A 22,453-nucleotide genomic window follows, 5' to 3' on the forward strand; every position below is an offset into this window, starting at 1 on the left:
GGATACAATATTCCTCTAGCTGCATCCTCCACCCCAGCCCACTGAAGCAGTTGTTTCTTAAGCCATTCACTATTAGCCACAGGCACTGCAGCTCTGAAATTTCTTACCTGCTGTATGAACATGTATTCAAGTTCCTTTACAATGCAGGTGACTGCAGCTTATGGTGGTGCCCTGGGGTGGGGTGACTCCTGCTACTGCTAGGAAAACCATATATGCTTATCTGAGAAAAACTGTTAAAAACACTGCACTGGGAGAGACTTGGCAAGCTGAGAACATGTAGCTGTGAAACTCCTGCAAGATCTTAGAAGGATAACATGGCAAACCTGGTTTTCAGTTCAAGCTATCAGAAGACTAGGAAGCTCAAGTAAAAGAGACAAAAAGCCCTGAAAATGCTCAGCTACCAGCAAGGTTTCCCCACCTCTTCCAAACTTTTTGTTGTAATCCATCCCAAAGCTTTTCATTTTTCTCCATTCTGCCAACAGTTTCAACTACAGAAAAGGATTTTGGCTCAGGGGAGGTAGGCAGACATTCAAAACATCCTTGAAATTCAGTACTTTTCATTTCCTGTTAGAGATCCCTCTGCAGAGGTACAGTCTTCTCAGATGATGGGAATCAGTATTAACCCATTTGAAGACAGATTGCTGAAAACAGGTGGGACAGGGACTAGAAAGTCCACAGATGACATGAAAGAGGCTACAAGTGCTGCAGGCATTTGGGATTTTATCAGTCCCTGCCCTTAAACATCTACCTTCTCAGCAGAGCAGAGCTGAGCAAGGGAAAGGAAACAGAGGGGGGGGAACCCTAAACAAAAAGCACAAAAAAAACCCCAAAATCACACATACAAAAAACCACTGGAACAAAACAAACCCACACAAAAAACCCATCCACATTATATGGTTGAGGGAGAGGAGGAGGAATCTAGGTAATTACATTATGGGAACAGCCTGCATATGAAAACTGATTCCTGACCAAGTTTGGCTCCAGGCATGAGGATTTTACACATTTGGAATAAATTCTTGTGCATCTTCCTACAAAATATGAAGATACACTAAAACTTACTAATTTGCATCAGATTTCATGCCACTTAAATGTTCTCTACACAAAAGATTTCTGTATAAAGCAAAAACCTAACACATAAAAAATAAGTTAAAAAATATAAAAAAGTCACTACACGAACTCAGTAGCAGCTACCAGTGCTTGGATGGTACTTGATACCCTGGAAGATTTTTTGCTGTTCTTGTTAATTTAGGAGAAGAAACCCATCCAAAAGAGTTACTAATGGCTGGTGTTCCCTAAAACTAGTTGAACTTACCATGTTAAAAAAGCCTTTCTTTGCAAAAATAATACTTATTGTACCTTTTATTAGAAAAATATACAAAACAGTTCAGGACTAAAATGATAATATGTTCTCCTGAAAGCTGTATCGTCCTCTTAGGCAGACACAGATTAATTTAATTAATTTTTCCTTTAATCCAATGTTGCTGAAAAGGAGGAATCCCTAAGATTTTGCCCCCATCCCTCCAGTCTTACCCACTCTTAGAAACCACAGTTCTGTTTCTAGAAAAGTACTGCAGTCCTGCAAACTGTGACTCTTCAGTTTATTTTTATAATTTACTACCTTTACCTTTTAAGCCAGACTGCTCTTCTAATACACTAACAGCTGCCCTTTGGAAGGAAAAGAAGGATCATCCTAAAGGGTTTCACTGACTTTTCAGGCCAACTACATGCTTGGTCTGGGCTGAAAACAGCAGCCTTCACAACAAAAATCAATTGTCACCACAGGTACTTGGTTTTTTTCCTCCTCTTCAAACATGCAACGAACAACTCCTTTTTGCACTGAAGTCAGTTTTCACAATGACTATAAATCAAATTCAAAACTCACAATTTTCAAGTCCATGAAAGCCAGATTCTAGAGGGAGACAACATGGATAAAAAAATATCAATACACATGATATTTTAATACAAAATATTAGCTTTTTTCTTTTTTTTTTTTTTTTTACACAAGTCAGTTTTTTTAAAATATAGAACCTTAAAAAATGAACAAATTGCTATCCACACACTATAAACACTTTTTTTTTTGTGCTCAGTTTGATCAAGTTATCAGAACAATTTAAACACCAGTCCATAGTTTAAAACACTGCCTTGAAGTTTTATGAAAACTATGCCGCACTGTGCACTGCCATTATTGTATGTACAGTGTGAAGAGCCTTCTTTCAGTTTGAATACGGTAGAAACTGTTCAGTTACCAGGTTCTTTGTGCAAGGATTTCACATTCTAGTCATGCTCACAACAGATTCGCATTACATTTCAGTGGCACTGGTATGAGCAACCACGTGTAATATTGCGAATGCTCACTGGAAGAATGTCCATTACATGTACTGAGATACAGATTCTGGAAGTACAAGTTCTTCAGCTAGATAAAAGAAAACTCATTAGTTGAGGGGAAATACTAGCCTGATTAGCCAGGAGTTTAACAATTTCTAAGCACTGAAATGAATTTTGATTTCTCAAAGTTGAATAAAAGTAACTATCGCATTTTCATAGAGATGAACTATATAGCAGATACATCTCAGGAATATTGGTAATCGCCTGGTTTTTGAACCCATAGAAAGAAAAAAATTCCCTCTAAGTTGGAGGTCTCAAAACATCTTGTTTTAGTAGTAAATCATCCGTGTTGCAGGTTGTTAGCCAAGTAGATTTTAGGATGATTTACTTGCATTACAGTAATTTACACAATTGAACTTTATGCATACAGTACAAAACTATGAACAAAAAGGTGAAGCAAACTTTTTTATTTATATTCAGGTAAAAACATTAACCTGATGAAGTAAATTATTGCAGATTTGAGAAATCAGCACATAAAACAGTTGGACAGAGCATTGCTTACAGGTGCTATATCTGTGTCAAAAGACAAAGGCTGAACTGTTTGTTCCAAGCTAGCGCTGGGAAAAAACAAATGAGAAAAAAAACAAAACAAAAAAAATCCCTACAAAAGTAATCAGGAACTTAGCTCAAGAACAAGAAAACCCTTTACTCAAACAGGGAATGAAACAACTAATTTGCCTTTAAAAAACTTTATATCCACTCAAAATGCTCTGGCCTTACCACAATACACACTGGCCAGCCCAAGCTGTTGGACTTCAACTACATGAAAGAAATAATTCTTCTTTGCCTCTAGTAAGAGGCTTTTGCTGCCTGAATCACTGTGTAAACAGCTCTAGAGCATCGACTGCTAAAGGCTGTCACCTTTATATCCTACTACTACAGTAAAACTATGCTATAAGAAAGGTTCTACCTAGTTACAAAGGCTGAATTATATTGACAATATATATTTGATTTCAGTAAAATTTAAATTATCTTAAGCAAAGAAAGAGGCATGGAGCAGTTAAATGCCCATGCTAACCAAAATATAACAATTGTTGAATGTTGCACACAAAAAGAACCAAGTGAATTGCACATCAGACAATACATGAGGTTGGGTAAAATTAGAGGCAGGTGAGGGTACACAGAACTAGTCTACTAAACTAGATTTGTCAAATACATGGTGTATTTTAATTTCTGTACTTATGTACAAAAGTTGTCTTTGGAGGAAAAACTTCAGACTTAGCTAGATGGATACACACAGCCCAGTATTAAACTGCACAGCGACATTTATTGTTCCAGCCTGGAAAAACATCCCTTTTTAAATTTCACACAGCAAAGCAAGTTAAAAACTTCACTCATCAAATAAATGATAATTTAAACAAGAACTTGCTAAAGAAACCTTGTCACAACAACTTTTAGGGCCTGATCATTTTAAGTCCATAGGGGCCTTTAATGAATACCAACCAAGTGTCTTTGTTTATAATTTGCAAGCCGTTTTTCTACAACAAGAAGGCGTAACACGTTTCCTTGACTCAGGTGATATATTTAGAAAAGAATCATGAGTTTCTCTTTTGCTGTAACAGGCAGACATTGCATTTTTCATTGTGATCAGGAAAGATGGAATGACTGCTGCCCTTCTCTTGCAGCTATCAAGAGTTTTTCACGCATTATATCAATAGTTGAATAGTCCGGCAATTTGAGATAGTTCACACAAGTCATTACTGAGGGCAAGAAATCATCTGGGTTCTCCGTAGACTCAAATGTCTTGCGTACAATTGTCAATGGAGGATTCAAACTTCGAAATCCTATTAATGAGAAATGACATTTAGAATAAGGTTATTCCTCTTAAAACCACAAAGGTAACTGTAGATATCTCACAGTGACAGAAGCATGCATCTCATAACTGAGTTTTTAAAAAGTTTAGGAGGTGCTTTATAAGGCCATGTATAGCAAATAAAGATATCTAAATTCATTTCTGTAATTAGTTTTTCAATATTAATTTTTTTATTTCCTTTTTAAGCTCAATACATCTACTTTTAATTGTGTTCTTTATAAGAACCCTCTAGGAACCATAATTGTTTTAAGAGTTTGTTGGTTTCATACATATCTTTAAGAGCCTTGGAAGTTACCTGACTCTTCTACCTTAATATTTTACTCCAAGGTTTTTATATTCCCAGCCACCAATTCTGTCTGCACTCTCTCCCCCTAAAAGAGCTCTGAATTGTGTTAAGAAAGAATCAACTTCTTTCAGTGTCAATCCCTTAACTAGGAAAAAAAAAAACTAAACCCAAAGAACATAAGTAATGGAACAGATTTGTAAATTTTTACTTGTAAAGCGCTCAGCTGAGAACACAGTAAAATGTGTATTCTATAACAATCCCTAGCAAAGACAGCAAATTCCTCAGTTTTCCTCACTGCCTCATGTAAATTCTGAAATTCAAAAGAAGAGAAATTTAAGTTTATCACTATCATTAGAATTGTCTCCTTTCTGGAAAGAGAGGTTTACTGTTTCCAGGTAGCAATATGTTGTTGTCATACTTAAAGCACCTCTAGCCAAAGAATACAATATTAATACTTTTTAATTTTGTTTAAATTTTGAACTATTGTTCACCTTCTGGCAAAAATGCCATGGATTAACACAAAGTTTGAGAATTCTACCTGGAAGTCCATCCAGCCACTTCCGAAACTAGAGATATCAAACAACTCTGAACCTCTAAATACAGATAAGTAATTTTTTTGCTTTACTGAAATGCTCAACTTATTCTGAAAAGCACTTATAATACTGATTTCATATACAGCAATATACAATAAACAAAACCTACCTCCTACAGGCAGTCTGGGGCTACCCGTCACAAACTGAAGAAACAGTCTTTGCTGCTCACTGTCAAAGCTACTGAGAATTTCAAAGAGATACTTCACTGCTCGACTAAGGAGAAAACAAAGCAAGCTATTATTGGTTGTCATTCAAATTATTGCATAATATTAATACTCAGAGCACTATGAATACTTTCAAATAAGTTTCATACAGTTCTTTTACCTTGAATACCAGTATACGGAGATTATTTAAGTACAAATTTTCTAGTGCTAATATTCTTTTAACTCCAATACTGTATTACCTGTCATGTGTATAACCGTGATCTGGTCTGCAACATTCCATTAAAGTCTTTGCATCCCAAGTGTCCGTTTTACTGCCGCACAAGAGCTGCTCCAACTACAGAATTAAAAAACAAGGAAATTTTTCCTTTTAGAACTTGAGGTAAAATGAGTAATGTCTGTTCTGACTACTATTAAGGCATTCTACTTTCTGGAACAGGTTGCTGCAAAACAACCTCAGTTACCCCAAGCAATCCTCAAATTCTTTGAATCCAACAGCTTCATCCCAGTGACAGCCTCATTTGCTGACTCTGCCCCTGCACACAACCCACTACCACGAGGCATTGAATGCATTTCTCTTTTAAAACTGATGGTCCTGATTAGCAGCATACACTGCAGAACCAAAACTGCATTAACTTTTTAGAAATCTACAATCTCACTAAAACCAGAGGTCTGAAACACTTAGCTGTTCTAATAAAAAGCAAAATAATCTTACAAGATTTTAATAATAATTTAGGAATGGTTTGTAAAAAGGTTCAAATGGCTGCATAGCTATCAACAACTGAACACGGGATCATACACATCCATCCTATTTAGGGAAGGATATCTTATACCTCATACTACTCCTGTGACTTCACTTTTATCAGCTGTATTAGTAGATCAGCAACAGCCTAGTGCCCCATTTCAAAACTTCCAAGAAAAAGCATCAAGCTATGCCAAACAACGAGACAACAGCCAAACAGAATCACATATACTACAATGCAGGTAAGTCTGGGCAAAACAGCAGAGAAATGAGAATAATCTGCCATTTTTACTAGCCTTGAATTAGCTGCAGAGAAATAGTGTGGTGGTACTCTTTAAAAGTAGTGCTGACAGAGAGACATGAAAAATCACTATGAGAAATTACAGATCTCAGCTTCAAGAGACTCTTGAATTGTAAAGCATGAAGAACAAAAGAACACAACAGCTTGGCTAACACATTGCTTCATAACATGCTTAAATGTTTGTTTGGGAATTCAAAGGTATAAGTTGATGAAGGTAAACAAACTCTTCAAAGTAGTCTTCAGATAAACTCCCTAAAGGCTAAGTAGTAAAACATTCTTCCAATCCAGGCAACCATCATCGCTTCTCCACTTAGTCAGCTTAAGAGCACAAGAATTTTACATGAAAATTCATAAAATAGGTGGTGCCAACAAGGTAAGATCAACAATCCTTGCTCTTTACCTCTTCATCTGAATTTCTTCTTATAGTCTAAAGCTTCATTAAAGAGCTGACTAGTTTTTTTTATAAAATATTCAGGTAGGACCCACACCTTTAACTATTAAAAAGTACTGCAACACAAGGAATTAATAGAAATACCCATACCAATAGAGACCCTGCACACATAAGCTTAAGCACTTCTCAGAGAAGCTAGATACACTTGATTTTAAAGAAAACTGAGATGTTCATTATGAAAGAATCAAATAAATGACGACCCAACACAGAAATCTAACATTTCAGTATGCAGTTTAAAGGACACCAAGTTTTAGTAAGATGCAGAAGTGTAGTACTCGTACTGCCACAACTGCACTGCACCCCCAATGCATAACTCAGCTCAGACCACCCATGGGTACAGATACACTGTCATAAAAGTACCATATATAAAGCTATATATATATTTTCATCAGTAAAAAGTTCACCAACCTCCTCGGGATAGAAGTACTGAAGATGACTGAGAGGAAAGACTGATTCAAATCCATCTCTGAATGAGTCAAACTGTCTGGCAACACCTTCATTTAGCGCCCAGAAAATAACCAACTGCAGGGAAGAAAAAAACCCAAAGTCAGTTGAACAAAGGAAGCATGGAATGATCATTAACGTTCAAAAGACTACAGCTGCAGGAAGAACAACTCTACAGAACCCTGGCCATATGCTCACTGTAGTTGTGAGAAGAGTTTAAAACTTTGATTCCAGGAGCTGATCTACAGGACTGTCTCATTCTACCTTAATTCATAAGCTCATGTTGCTACATGGGTGCAAGTGCAGTGCTGCTGCCATGTAACAGAGACAAAATTTGCTGGGTTTTTTCTTGGAGTTTCTCATGTGATCAGTCATTTCTTATCATGATCTGTCACGCACCAGTCCTTCAGAGTTCAAAAGAGCTGATACTTAGAATATCCGAAGATGCAACTCATGCAAGTTTAAACAACTTATTTACCTTTAATTTGATCAAACAAGACCAATGCATGGAATTCAGAATAGCTGATTAAACTGATTCTATGCAACAAAATATTTTAAAATCTAAACATTTATTAGATATTTAGAAGCCTAAACTAGCTGTTCTCTCTGAGCACTGCTATTCATTTAAAATTCAGTAATTAAAACAGAAATCCTTAGATCATAATTGGCATTATCTTAGTTTCCCCCAGGGAAACATGTAAGTCCATTTTCTAATATATAGTTAGAAAAAGTAACTTTAGGCCTATATAATATAAAGTAGCTTAATATTGTAAGAATACATGGAAGAAAAGAAAATCTTCATTTCATGTTACTGGGATACAGCAAAAGACAGTATGACAGCAGTCTAAGCTTTTTTTTTTTTTTTTTTTTTTTTTTTTTTTTTGCATCTGCAGTTACCTTCTCAGGATTAAATTCACCTTCCAAAGTGTACAGCACATACTGAAACAATAATCACTGGGGGGGAAGAGAAGGGGACATGATACAAACAAGATCAACAAGATCAAATTTCTTTTAAATCCCTTGCAGCCATCATTTCTCCACCAAATAAAAAAATATATTATACAGGACAAACTGCATGTCAAGTTCAGATTCTTTTGTCAGTTAGTGCTACAGATGATTACAGTTGCCTTGGCTACCCCTCAGCTCCATTGGGAAATGAAGGCTGGTTGTAAAAGATGCAATGTCAACACACAGCTACTACTTCTACATGTGTTAAAAGCTGTGACCTGGAATGGTGAGCTAAGTTTTGAAAGACATCTGAAGATGCATCTGAATATGATTTAAAGCCTCACTGACACTGCTGGACTCCTGAAGGAAGTATTTAACCTCCCCCCCCCCCCAAAAAAAAAGAAGAGTGACTAGTTCCAGAAAGCTCTTAAATACGAAAGCCTTTTTGCATGTTTATTAACGTTGCCCCAAGAGTTAGGCATTGAATTTCAGGAAAGGTACATACACCAGCAGCACAGTAGGCTGCTCTAGTGCATTCTCTAATACAGAATATTCTGTATTGTATTGGCTATTGTAGCAGCAGAGTTGCTAACTTAGAACTATGATTACATTTTTACGACCAGGAGCATGGGTCAAAATTGATCTGCACTGTATTCTTGTGGATTCTGCATTCTAGAAACTTGATCACAGATTTAGAGCAAGTTGCCCTCTTTCTTTATAATGCAGGAGAGAACGAGAGGGGGCAGCAGAGAACACGGTCTTTCATTTTGGTAGCTGAAGTAATTCCACTTTCTGATAATGGTAGCTCCTGTGGGAACTTGCCCCTGGGGGGCAAAATGGGAGCTGAAAGGTGGAATGACACGACTACAGGAGAGGCATGAAGAGTAACAGACAGATATTCTGGCTTTATAAACTAGTTTTAACACTAATTTTAATGAAAATGACATTTTCAAGAGCAGGGCAGCTGACCCACAGGGAGCTATACAGCCCATCTGATAAATTTAATCTGCAGTTTCTAAATTGCAATTCATCATATAGATTGTGATTCAGAGGATACTAATTTTCTCTCTGATATCTTTTCCATTTCCTTGACATCAAGTCAGCAACGCCAATCACTGAAATCTAGTTCAAAATACGCTCTATAAGGCAGGAATATAAAAACAAGGATAGAAAAAACTGCACAGGAAAGACAAAGACAGAAAAAACTGCACAGGTCTCGCTTACAGAAAATAGTCCCCAAAGCTGTTTCAGAAGCAAGCTTTCTGTAGTGATCTGCTTTTCCTTTACAATTCCAGAAGCATGAAATAGGATAATTGCAGGACATACGAGATGTCTGCAAGTTTCTCAGCACAGATACCTGACATGTGTTGCCTAAAAAAAACAAACCTGCCTGCAAATTATGGAAACCAGACTTCAAAGCAATCTTGCTCATCTTTCCTCAGCAAAAAGAAACAGTAAATCCTGTAACTATGGTTGTTGGCATTGCTCATTTTTAAGTCTGCAAATAACCTTATATCCAAATATCTTAATTTTAGAAATTCTTGTTTACTATCAGAAGTTTGTTTGTTTGTTTTCAATAAATAAAGATTTGACAACCGGATATAACAGTTTGAAACTGGAAGATAAACAGCACCTGCTAAAGATTAAGTTGTAAGGATTGTGTAATAACTCTACAGAATTCTCAGCTGATAAAAAGGAGCGTACACACCCCTTACCCCCTTACTGAATAAATTCTACCAGAACAACAGGCAAGATTCTTATCAGTGATTGAAAATCTTCAGTCCTCACAGTGAAATTGGCAGCAAACTAACATGTCAGGAAATGGAATTGAAATAATGGCTTTTTCATGATGCAATCATTCTTACTTCCATCCCACTCATGTCTTCATGTGACAATAACTGCATTCTTCTTTCCTTCCTCTTCTGCAGGCTCTTTTTAACCTATTCTCTTCACAAGTTTCCTATACCAAAACAGTTCCCTACCTTTGTTAAGCAGTAACACATCTTTATTTTTCCAGATTTTAATGTCCCTTCTGACATAGGATAAATCAATATGCTCATATTGCTGTCAATTTCCTATGGCAATGTCTCATTCTCTGCTCCTTATCTACTTTTCTATAGTTTACGAGTTTTGTTTGTTTGCTTCTTTTGGTTTTCTTGGGTTTTGACTCACAACTGAGCACGTTTTCTTAGATCTGACTAAAAAAAAATTCCATTAATATAAGCACACTGAAGTGTTGGTACTAAATCACTACTGCAACCAATTTCATTTTCATATGCAAATATGGGAATGCATTTGAAAATTCCTAAAGTCCACAGCTTCCTTTATTCTACTATTACACTTTTCATGAAAAACCCCCATACTTCTGACAAATTTGTTTTAAGTAGACAAGACTTTTTCGTACTATAAATGTGTCAAGTTGGGTGCACTGACTGGGATGCAACCATTTTCTGTGGTAATAAACCAGTACGGAACAGAATGAAGTGAAAATTATACATATATATATATATGGAAAAGGCAGCAAAGTTAGGAAGAATAAATGCATTTTTAGTCCTAGCTTTGCTTTTACATACTCTGAGATACTCCTCTAAATTGTGGATGGTGACTGGTGTATCTTTTCCCCCTTTTTTCAGTTCTATATTAGGAAACCCAGGAAGAGTGAAGTCCAGCCCTAGATCTTCCACTGAGCAGCCATTCATAGTCAGAGCCTCCAATGCATACTGTAGACTTTCTTTGGTCTAAAAAAGTGTAAGTGAAAGGCAGTTAGAACAATTCATTCACATTACCTTATCCAAATATTATGATCTCTAAAGCAGTTTTTACTAAGTGAACATTTCTGTAAGAATATGGCTACTAACACAATTACACTACTCCTTACTTTCTCTATTTCTCATACATACCAGTAAATGAAGAAAAACCAAATATGTGCTTATTTCTAGCAATGTTGCAATTAATTTTAACTTCTTGAGTATTATTTATTTAGAAAATAGTACTGCAAGAGAAGGAGATGTGTACTATGCTAAGGCTCTTAAGGCTATGTTTTTTTTCTAGAAAAGTTAATGGTATTCATATCTGGTGTGCATACTGACATTTTTTTGGCTTTCATCCATCAGGTTTCAGGTTTTTCAAACTCTTGTTGGGAAATTAAAAGTGGTGATCAAGGAGAGAGAGAGAGAGTGACAGTGAGGTAAAGAGGAACAAAGGCCTGTAAACTTGCAATAACTTCATTAGTAATAAAGTAGATGCATTAAGAGTTTAAATTAGGTTATTACCACCTACCATTTATTAGGTGGTAATATTAGGATACCAGTTAGAGTATGCATGCCAAAGTCCTTCTATCATTACTCTGCAACAGTGCATGGTACTATTCTTAGCTAAGAGTGGACAACCGTGAAAAAACAGACTTCTGTATCCATAAAACAATCTGTACAGTCACATACAAAGCAAATATACAACATTTCTGCATACAGTTTTCACTGGAGAAGGAAAAACCCCACAGAAGCCATTCCTAAAAAAGCCTGGAAACCAAGCCTTTTGAATGTTCAAAAATTAAGGACAGACTTTCTCCCCTGATACACAAGTTGGTTAAGTCTCTTCAAAGTAAACGGAAGTTACCTTAAGCAAAACATGTACATCACAATGAGACCATGCTATAATTACCAGTCAATGATTCAAAAATGTAAAAACTACTTCTTTTATTGGACTGAAATCATTATCACTACTACCATCAGTATTAAGCACTACCACACACTTTCAATTACAGATACTTCATAAAATCCACACGTGTGAAAATGGACTCTACTCTTCTTAAGGGTTATTTTCCCACCTGTGTTTTGTCCTGTTCAAGTCTTTTCTTTTGTCTTACAATATCTTCAAGGTGGTATATTGATTTGGCAACTACTGGATCAATACTGAACAAGTCATGAGACGTCAACGAAGTTTCCTGTCGTAACATCCATTTATAAAAAGGAAGTCCAAGAGGAAGGTCCACCTGAAAAATGAAGCTTTGTTTAGTATTGAATTGTCTTCCAAAACTGTACCTTTCACTATTTTATCTCTTGACTGGATCTAGAATATGATTTACTCATAGTTCTGGCACACACTAAAACATGTCTGAGCCTTTTCACCAGAGAAATTTACAGTCAAGAAAACAGAAGTGACTTTCTAGTGCATTTACATTAGAGCAATCAGCAAGCTAGCAGCTGTATTAAGCCCCAAATGATCTCTAAAGACTGGTGAGTGACTACAACACATGGCAGACAACTATAAAGACCTTTTCCTTTCCTCGTAATAGCTCGGCTGAATCTTTCCTCTCACCCCACCCAAACTGCGAAAGCTGAAAATAATTCCATGCGACTCTTAACGCTATTTTTCCACAACACAGTCAGAACTAAAATATTCATTTAATTCTAAAGTAACACATTTTCCATTCTTTCTCACCAGTCTAAAATCCATGATTGCCTTGGCCATGAGTTTTCCTAGGAACCGGAACTTCATTTTAACTTTTGCAATGTGAGCTGGCTTGGCTGTTCTACCAAAAGGAAGTGCAAAAAGGCCTTGAAGATTATGGATGTACTTGGTACCTTCCTGGCTTCCTGTTAAGGAAGAAAAAGAAAGTTCAATACATATACTGCTAGTTTCACTCCAAACCATAACCTAAAGCTTTTCTTATTAAAAAACACAAACCCAAAGATAGTTACATATTATCATGAGGCATATTTTCTAACCATAAACCAAGGTGCTCTTTCAATCAAAGCCAATCACAACATTGAAGTCAACTTAGAATTCATTCAATAATAGATCAATATCGATAGTTTAGATAGTAAAACACTACCTTTTGGATTGGCTAAAGTCACTTCTTCTCCCCTCCAAAGGCCCAAGTCTGCTCTCTGGAGCTCCTGAGATACAAGTGCATAGAACTCTAGCGTGGGGCCTAGGCCTGTGCCAACCTTGAGAGGAAGGGAGGGTGCAGAGAGAGCAGATAAATGAGTACATTAGGTCACTTTGACAATCAAAATATTTACTTAGACTGAGAACTATAGTATAATATTGGCTACAAAAGACAACTCCATTGCAAAAATCATCTAGAGAACCAATATTTATAATATGACAGAGAGCTTGGAAAGACCACATTACCAAAAGCAGTAATAGTGGAATAAAAGCATTAGCCACTGAATGAACATATTATAGCAGAAACACACTCAGATGTTTGTTCAGAATTAGAAAAAAGAAGTGCTCTGCTGAGTAAGATGGATTACAAAATTTAGTAGACCAGAAGAGAGTTTCTTCTAGCAAGTGAAAAAAAAAAAAAAAAAAAAATCACAAGCAAGTGGATTAGGGATAAATATTAGATAAAATCTTGTGGCACCAGCAATCATAAGGACTAAGACACTAAGCAAGTTCTTCTGTGAAAGTGGTAGCTTTTTTTGTATTAATCTTGAGTAAATAGTTGTTAAATTAGACTGCATTAATATTACTTACTTCATTCTCATACTGGATTTCCAACATGGCTCTTGAACTGCCTAGATCCTGCATCACAGATTCTGCCTGTTTCAACAGCTCATCTCTGTTCACAGTGCGCTACACATTAGAGAAGTTTTAAGTAATGAAATTATGTCTGTAAGTCCCAGCTCCCAAGGCAGTTACAACAGGAAAAAAAAATATATGCAAGTTTTTCCACCCCATGCTAATACTTCAACATTTCAACAATTTATCAGTTTATACTTTGATAAAATAACTCTTGCTTCTGTATGAAAACTGACTAAATCACAGTGTTCATCATAAAATGAAAAAACAATGCCTTATATTTGTATGAGTACAACTAATAACAATAATTCTTGCCAAGAATCTTGCAGTAGGACTACAGCATAGAAGAGAAGCATTTTCATGTGACATTACATATCTTAAACTAATATGTGGAGAAAAAAATAAAGAAACAAAAATCCAGCAACCTAAAGGAACAATCTTACACCCTGCCACTGCAAATTTTCTGGTAGGGAAAGTGGCAGGTTTCAAATAAAACAAAACAAACACTCAAAAAAACCCCCAAACTGAACAAAACAAAAAAACCAAAACAAACCCACAACTGGTTTTCTTATATGATGGAAGCTGTATTCTAGGAACTAGATTTTCACGTCTCTTGTCTCTTCTCCCAGAGACATCCAAGAACATACAGCAGATCTTACTTTTAGATAACGTCTCCAGACTCAAGACAGAAACTCAGAGATTCCCTCACTTTAAAACAGTCACAGTTCAGTTTTATTACATTGTGACAGGAGGTCTAAAACCTTCCTCAGAAGAGAAGGACAGTATTTTATTTAAGTGACCCTTAGGGCTCTAAACCCTATTGCTTGAATTATTCTGAAATTCTGCAACAATGTCACAAATGTAAGCCAGAACTTAAAGCTCCTTCTTGAAAAATAGTTTCAGCAATTATGTAAAGACTCCAGCTCAAAATTTAGCATTCAGTGACGGAGCAGTGTGCCATACTCTAGCCCCTTCTGCCACCTACTGGCAGACACCCAGAAGACACGATGCTCTCGGAGGTTTTTAAGTTAATAAACACAAACCTCCCCTCTAGCGGTGTACTACGAAAACCCTAAAGTTTCACAAATAAATCTGGCAGACAATTATATTCTTAAAAGCAATTTAAAAATAAGCATAATTCATCCATTCGATTTTTAAACCCATATATACTTACTTTTTTCCTGTCCAGTCGTGGTGCCACCCTGCTATCCTGAGAATCTGATTGATTGATTTCTGGATTAGTATCCAGCAGTCTTTGCATGGCTCGATCTCGATCAAAAGCAGTTACATAAAACAGCATTTGGCGGGTATCAAATGGAAAGAAAAATGGGCTGTAAAGAGCATTGGATTAGTTAGCTAGGTTCCAACTATGAAGTTTAAAACACAATAGAATTGTAGTATGCCTGAAATTAGTGCTTAATTAAACACTATTGTGAGAGCACACTCCAAAGGAAGCCTTGCACTTTAGTTCTACTTCTAATGCTTATGAGCAAGAGCTAGAAACATTTAAGTCTTCCAACAATAACTCTGAATGCCTGAATGTTCCACTATGCAAAGTTTGTAGCAAAAAATAACTATTTGTTTACATGTTCACTTCCATTTTATAATTAATAAATCTAACTTAGATCAACCTTTTTAAGAAGGTGGGTTATGGTCCCATATTTGGGAGGTGGGGAGGAATGAAATGAGAAACTCCCTACAGCTGCACCAGTATTCTACAGCAGCTTAACAGGAGAAATAAAAACTGCCTGAATAATGAAGTACTATTATTTCAATGACAAAAGTCAAAATTGCTCTAAAATACCTGTAAGATGGGATCCAAAATTTGCAGCTAGTCTCTCTGGATCAGGTTTCAACTATGTTGTTTTAACTACACCACATAGGCATAAACTGCGCAAGACTTTGAGACTACATTGTACTCTCCCCCAGCTCTTTCAAAAGCCCTGTAACATATGATGCACCTGGGCTACCCAGCTGAGGCCCACTGAACCCAAATCAGGAACAGAGCAAGTCATTCTTACCATGTTTTTCCAAGTTCTGTCAGCCAAGTTGGTATGTTTCCTGTCATAATTACCAGCGGATCCTGAAGCTGCCGGTTTGCTTTTGCTGTCAGTTTACTATTGATAAACTCTGAGGTTGGAATTATCTCCTTGGAGATTGCATTCTGTGTTAGATAAAAACAATGCAATTCTAGTTAAAGATATGCTGGAAGAAATACAAAGCCTTTGTTAAGAGTTTTTTAATGCTTCTAATTTGATCATCATCACAAGAAAAAAACCTTTCATTGTCACTTAAGTAATGCAGAGTCTAAGCCATGGAAGAAAGACCGAGTAGATTTTTATTATTCATTATCTTTTCAGGAATACTGTCGCTCTTTGAACTTAAGGAAAAAGCATAAATGATGAGTTTAACACACTGCAGAAGAAATATGATTGACTAAGAATTTTTCCCTTTCATCTTACCAGAAGTTAAACAAATAGGCAGGGACAGAGGGTAGTATTAACATTATTGTGTCTTGGTGGAGGGTGGCAAACAGGGGAAGAAAGCTATTTTAAGGTGTTTCAGGACAGAGCTGTCTGTATCAATTACAGAAGTGATTTAAAAAGTGCTCTACTCACATCATACAAGTAATACCAGTATCGGCTGATAGCATGTAAAACTCTCAAAAGAAGAATAACATCTAATGAGGGATCTTCAAATGTTATGTTTTCTGGTGGAGTAGATATGAGGTAAACTTCTAGAGGATTTAATACCGAAGGGCATACACCATCTAGCAGGAAAAAAGAATGTTATCAAAACAAATCAATTAGAAATCTTCCTAAGATTTGCCTAGATAGTATTAATCATAGCATTCACTGAACTACAATGCTTTAGTCAGACATTTCAGTAAATCTTTTTTCTTAGTTTCAAACATTAACCCATGTTTGTTTTTCTTATACTATGCTTGCTTTAAAAGAAACACTGTAGTGTCTCTAAACACTCCTCCTAATGATCCTTCCAGATATTTCACAAATCTAACATATTAGCAAGGCAACACACTCACCATGCCACAATTCATCATGCTTTTTAGAATTTCTAGGAGAGGTTTTTGTGGGAGCAGTTTGTGCTCTTCCTCTTTTACCACCAACACAGTCTTTGCTACCATCTTCATCTTCTCGCACAGGTTTGTACCTAAAACATAATCAGAATTAAAAAAAAAAGTTTGTGAAATACTAGCTTACATAGAAAAAAATCAGTTATAAAAATGTAAAAGTGTTAGTTGTTTGATTACCAGAATTTTACTTGAATGACAGTTAAAAGCAGAAAGACAAGAACAATGCATTTGGGTATGATCTAGCCTTTGAAGCTAGGCTCTCAGAAGCAAAGTATGGAACGAGAGAAAAAATGGGTCCTTTCTGGCTCCATGAACTAGAAGAGAATCACAAGGTATAGAAAAAAACAACCAAAGTGGGTTATTGGTTTTTTTTTTTTTGCTTTTGCTTAAGACATTGAGATAGCAGAAAGAATAAAATAATGCTTAAGATTAAAATGTTTGCACAGTCAATACTGCTCCTTTCAAAGTGTGGCTAGAGAGTAGATACATCTGCACAGCAATCAACTATGAAAACCCATATGAAGCTGATAATCTTTTCTAGCTTGCAGACATGTTATCCATTGTTTGTGGTTAGTTACCTAACAATTATTTCTCTCTGTCTAGCTGGTGTCATTTAGGATTTCTCCATTTCTTTTTCAACACCATTACTCATAAGATAGAGAGAATGGCAGTAGCTAACAACAAAATCTTTCTAGGATTCAAGAACCTCAAGCACATCAGGAAATTTAAAGCTTAGCAGTTTTGGAGGGGGTAAAAATATATTTTCTTTATGTATGTACATCTAGAAAACTCAGGAAGTTGCCTCTGTGTTTCTCCAGCCAGCTTACCAAATGGTGTGTGTTTTTGTCCAAATGCCAGCTCTTCCCAGTGGGTTGCTTTCATCATCTGTAGACTCCCTCTCCTCCTCGGCTTGCAAACTGTATTGCCTAACTGCTTGATACACAGTCATATTGTATGGCAGCAAGTGATCTCCAATATAAAATTGCAGTCTGTGTCTCACATTCCCTGAATTTAAGAACTGAGCAGCCTGAACAAAACCAAAAAAACCACATCAATTAGGTAACTTGTTGCTAGCTTTTCTTCAACCCCCTTCCCACACTGTTCCCTCTTACTCTCAAAGCAAAGGCTTACCAAAGATTCATCTATTTCTTCATCTGACCCATCATCATCACTATCCTCATCATCTTCTCTAACTCTTCCATAACCTAAGGCAAGAGAGGAGAAAGACATCCTCATTTATTTTTTTTTTTTACACAAGATGTAGCAATGTTGTTCTACTGTCTTTTATGAACTCTATTATCCAAAATACATCAGTTAAAACAGTACGGTTCAGACATTTCAGAACAAATTTCAGTATCAGCACTAAGCACCAAAAATGCCAAATTACAGCTAATTTGACAGTCAATTAGGTTAAACTTCTGTTAGTATTCAGACTGAACTATTTACAACAGGAAGAAATTTGTACCAGAAAAGAGAAGGTTCTTATTCAGCAGCCTTAGTCTTCTCTCCTTTTGAGTGATATATATCAAGTACCTCCCCCATTTGTCTTCAATATAATCCTCAAAGGCTTTTACAGACTCTACACTACTGACAGTGACAGCAGTGCAGAGTAGTCCCATGAAGCAACCACATTTGACTGTATATATATAAACATACATACCTCTAACTACAAGGTATCTTTCAATGGCTTGTACCAAAGCCAGAGGATCAATCTTCACAGGTCCACCTTTCCACTGTTTCACATTAGCACAGTCTGGATGTCTTTGTAGTTGGCATTTTAATTGATGTGTATTGAAGAATTTTAAAGCTTGGGATCCTCTGTTAAGAGAAAAACTCAAAATAATTTGTGAAAAAAGTTGCTACACAAAGAATCTAATAACCAGAATTGCATTTTTAAATGCATTGAAGTAGGCTAATACATCCATGCATTTACAAATTCATTTGCTCAGAATATTATGTCTCATCCCATTTCTTTAAAAATAAGCTGTTAAATTTGATAAAAGGATTAAAAATTTTATTCCACAAGAACACCAGAATCCAAGTTTAAGAAAACCTGATTTCCAATGGAAGGTGGATGGATTAAGTCCAGACTTAGGTCTGTTTACAATATGGACTTTACTGACCATCTCTGAGATCTGGAGCTAATTCACTGGTCAGCTAATGCCACGTAAGATTTAGAGCTGTGTTTAGCTCCAGAGCAATAAGAATCAGAATTGGGGGTGGAAAATGCAAGTAATTATTCTTATATTTTCAATAAGGAATTAAAGAGACAACCTGAAAGCTCCTGTTTTTTTCTTGATCAGTGTAGTTTACATACATTTCATCTCCGACTACCAATACACAAGCTAGCTGCTTCTATACACAAACCTCTACTCTTGAGCTGCTTCTATTTCCAGGTGCTAGTAAAATGTTAATGCCTCAAATTCCTTACTAAGCACTCAAACAATAGTGTAGTAGTCTGACTTCCCATGTTTCATTTTCTACCAAAATGAACAGCAGAACTTGGCTTCTATTATTAGCTGCTTTATACACTTTGCAGCTATCCCACTTTTTAGGAAATAATGGAAACAACAGGAAGCATCATAAGATTGCACAGCACATACTATTTGCAAAAGCCAGTATCAAGACAACTAACCCCTTCAAGTATTATAAATCTGTGTATCGCATTAATTGCCATAGATTTTAATTAACAGTTCCACAAAAAAACACAAAAAAGAAAAACAACAAAAAAACAAAAAAAGTACTGAATTTATTTTAAATTAGATTAATGCCACACTGTGAGGCTATAATACATCTTATAATAGATTTTGTGCCACAATTAGTGACAAAAAAATCCACATCTTACTACCTGAAAGACACAAGATTTTGGCATTCCAAACTTTAAATACAAGTTTCAAAATTCACTTTCAGTGGTCCTCCCCTCCTAATTTCTAAAGCATTACTTTACTAAAGCAAAGTACAAAAAAGAAATTGTAGAAATAGGCCTTGGGTCACTCCTTTTTGTTACCTAAAATGCAAATAAGATGGATTCCAAACCTAACCTACTTTAAGACACCAGACAGGTCCACGGTTATTTTAAACTACACTTTCTGCCATCACTCAATCCATTATCACTCTGGAGAACTGAACTAATATGAATAACAAAGTTTAATACTGTAATACAAACTCCCAGTAGGTTTAATCATTTCACTGAAAAATATCAGTGTCTCAGCAATAAATACATTATTTCTTCCCAGTCTTTGTTACACAAGGACAAGGAAGACATCAGAATTTTTAAAAGATTAAATTTAGATATTGCAATTGACATTACATATTCACCCCCACTCTAAGTAAGAGGAGTTTCAAAATAGTAAAGAAACAGGCAGTTAAATATTCAATCTTCTACTCAATAAAAAGACAACTGTGTAATTGCTTTTGTCTTTCATAGCGTGAGAAGTTTCCATTACTTCTTGAACTGAAACAAGTTTTGGAAAACACAAGCTTCCAACAAAACTGTTACCTGAGCATTAATCCTTACCTGCTTCCTGTTCCGTTTCCACTAGGGAAGTCATGCACTTTGACAGGAAACTGTTCCATCTGACTGAGGCAATTATTCATTTTATGGACTAATGCCAACAAAGGTGCATTTTCTAATGGCTCTAATCTTCCAAGGGGTTCTTCTCCGGGAAGCTGAAATACATTCCAGTCTTTTAGTTAAGTGCTTGAATTAAGTATTCTTAAGCCAGTTACAATTTAATTTTTTTAAAAATAAAAACAAAACCAAAACCAGACACAAATAAACCACAAATTAAGAATCTTTGCACTCAAATTAGCATCAGTATCAGGATGACCAGGTGACAGGTTATAAGTTTATGAAATACCCGTTTTAAATAAGGCACATCTCTCTCCTGGTTTCAACTGAACAGCCCCTACAGATTTTAAGCACTCACTCAAATACAGCCAATGGGCATCATGGAAGCTATAGTTATCTACTTTCCTCTCCTCCACTTTCTATTTCTTCCTTTAAAAACAGGACAATCTAGTTTTCTTGCAGTATTTAGGACTAAAGAGCAAGTTATAAGGTAACTAGCCAAACTGTTTCCATATCAACTTATCAGAAGTCAAGAACAACATGACTGCTGCTCAAGATTGACAACTGGCCATATTGGAATATTTTTTTTCCACTGCTGTGTGGAATTTTCAGTATAATAAAAAATTTATGACCTGTTAAGATACGTAACAATGTCAAAGTTGCAGTGTTGTACACTTAGGCATAAACAGAACATTCCTGCTCTATCCCACCCATATTTAGGCCAGGGCTGCTGCCGAACCTCTCAAATGGCCAGGTAAGTAAAATCAGAGAGAAAGACAACTAAGAATAACACAACAACAAACAAGAAAACTTACTGGAGAAGAAAAAAATACATGAAGGAATCTTTTCAATCTGATATCTCTGCTTACAGCATCTTTCTCACTTTTAGATGTCAAATAAAGCAGCAGTTGTTTAACAAACCCACTATGCTGGATTTCAAATGAGGAGACGTCGGACTCCGAGACAATGCTACGGATTTCTACAAGGCACTCTGTTCCACCATCCACCTGAAAAATATCAAGGTAGCATCTTACTACCCAGGTTTTAAAGGCTTCAGAAATACTGGTTTTCCTCCTACTGAATGGAACCTCTCTAAAGGGAGGGGGGAAAACAGGGAGTACACAGTAATTCAATCCAAGCACTGACAACCCAATGTGGGGATAAGCAATTTCTCTATTCAAGAGAAGACATGATAAGTAAAATCTACATTTTAGCAGCTTTAAAGAAGTTTTAAAAACAAACTTCAAAAGTATACCTTAGACAGGTACATATTTTAATGACATGTGTGAGAGAAGAGGAGAGAAAGGAGTTGTACTTTAATGATTGCTTAGATCAAAGCACAGAACATAACTGCTTAAAGTTAACTTTAGGTAACTACTTCAGAAGTTACAGGTTTACATCACCTATCCAGGTTCAAGCTCTTAAAATGTTAGTAATTCACCCAAACTTTTTATTTCTTCCATCCTTTCAAAAAATACCACTTCCCTCTTGTCCGCTGCTCATCCCCTACCCCCAAGGCTCTTACTACAAACTGAGTTCTTTAGGTATAAAATTATTCCCTACCATGTAACTGCAAAATTTTAAAATTTCCAATAAAATGCTATGTGACATGTTGCTAGGAATCAAAGAACACCCTTGTTAATAGTAGTCATTCGTCATAAGTGATATGTGTGCAAGCTTAGAAAATAATTCTCAGAAAACATCCCAAGCAATCTGTTCCAAGTTAAGAAGCACTATCATTTATGATAACAAAACCTATGCTTAAAGTATTGGTCATACTGTCTAAAACGGTAAGCTTTCCTCTAGCTTCCTCCTAAATACTCCTAAATTCCCACCTCCACTCTAACCGTTTCTAACCTGGAGGTTGAGTTGTTCAGTTGCAGTGCAAAGTCTCTGTAATACATTAAGTGCAGGATTGCTTCCATCCATATTTTCAGAACTAAAATAACGTTCGACAAACTTATGGGCTTGCTCCTTAATCCAGCCCTTAATTTTTTCTCTGCAAAGAAGCACACAAAAGACATTTGGCCACTCTTAGCAAATACACACTACAATACTCAAAGTAAACACAGCTCAAGTATGGTTTTCCCCACATTAAACAGCAGTCACAGAAAAACCCTTGCTTCTTACACCAATGA

At 36.1% G+C, this 22,453-nt stretch overlaps 1 protein-coding gene across 9 annotated transcripts in view; it reads right to left on the reverse strand.

Moving 5' to 3' along the window:
* Positions 1 to 2,777: 2,777 nt before the first annotated feature.
* Positions 2,778 to 22,453, reverse strand: part of TRIP12 (thyroid hormone receptor interactor 12) — a 71,703-nt gene continuing 52,027 nt past the window's right edge. For 6 of the 9 annotated variants that reach the window (XM_071752104.1, XM_071752102.1, XM_071752101.1 and 3 more), the window contains 19 exons: positions 22,173 to 22,314; positions 21,131 to 21,322; positions 20,262 to 20,413; positions 18,405 to 18,577; positions 17,876 to 17,949; positions 17,572 to 17,771; positions 16,694 to 16,821; positions 16,269 to 16,420; positions 15,672 to 15,814; positions 14,825 to 14,981; positions 13,606 to 13,704; positions 12,959 to 13,073; positions 12,565 to 12,719; positions 11,951 to 12,115; positions 10,698 to 10,862; positions 7,141 to 7,254; positions 5,481 to 5,575; positions 5,187 to 5,290; positions 2,778 to 4,169 (listed from right to left, as the gene is read on the reverse strand). In XM_071752104.1, the coding sequence (XP_071608205.1) occupies positions 3,973 to 4,169; positions 5,187 to 5,290; positions 5,481 to 5,575; positions 7,141 to 7,254; positions 10,698 to 10,862; positions 11,951 to 12,115; positions 12,565 to 12,719; positions 12,959 to 13,073; positions 13,606 to 13,704; positions 14,825 to 14,981; positions 15,672 to 15,814; positions 16,269 to 16,420; positions 16,694 to 16,821; positions 17,572 to 17,771; positions 17,876 to 17,949; positions 18,405 to 18,577; positions 20,262 to 20,413; positions 21,131 to 21,322; positions 22,173 to 22,314 (2,722 nt within the window). In that variant the 3' untranslated portion in view covers positions 2,778 to 3,972. The remainder of the gene's footprint in view (positions 4,170 to 5,186; positions 5,291 to 5,480; positions 5,576 to 7,140; positions 7,255 to 10,697; positions 10,863 to 11,950; positions 12,116 to 12,564; positions 12,720 to 12,958; positions 13,074 to 13,605; positions 13,705 to 14,824; positions 14,982 to 15,671; positions 15,815 to 16,268; positions 16,421 to 16,693; positions 16,822 to 17,571; positions 17,772 to 17,875; positions 17,950 to 18,404; positions 18,578 to 20,261; positions 20,414 to 21,130; positions 21,323 to 22,172; positions 22,315 to 22,453) is intronic. The other 3 variants (XM_071752103.1, XM_071752099.1, XM_071752100.1) reach the window with 1 other exon arrangement.

This window comes from Heliangelus exortis, chromosome 9, assembly GCF_036169615.1.
Source record: "Heliangelus exortis chromosome 9, bHelExo1.hap1, whole genome shotgun sequence".
In the NCBI taxonomy this organism is placed as follows: Eukaryota; Metazoa; Chordata; class Aves; order Apodiformes; family Trochilidae; genus Heliangelus; species Heliangelus exortis.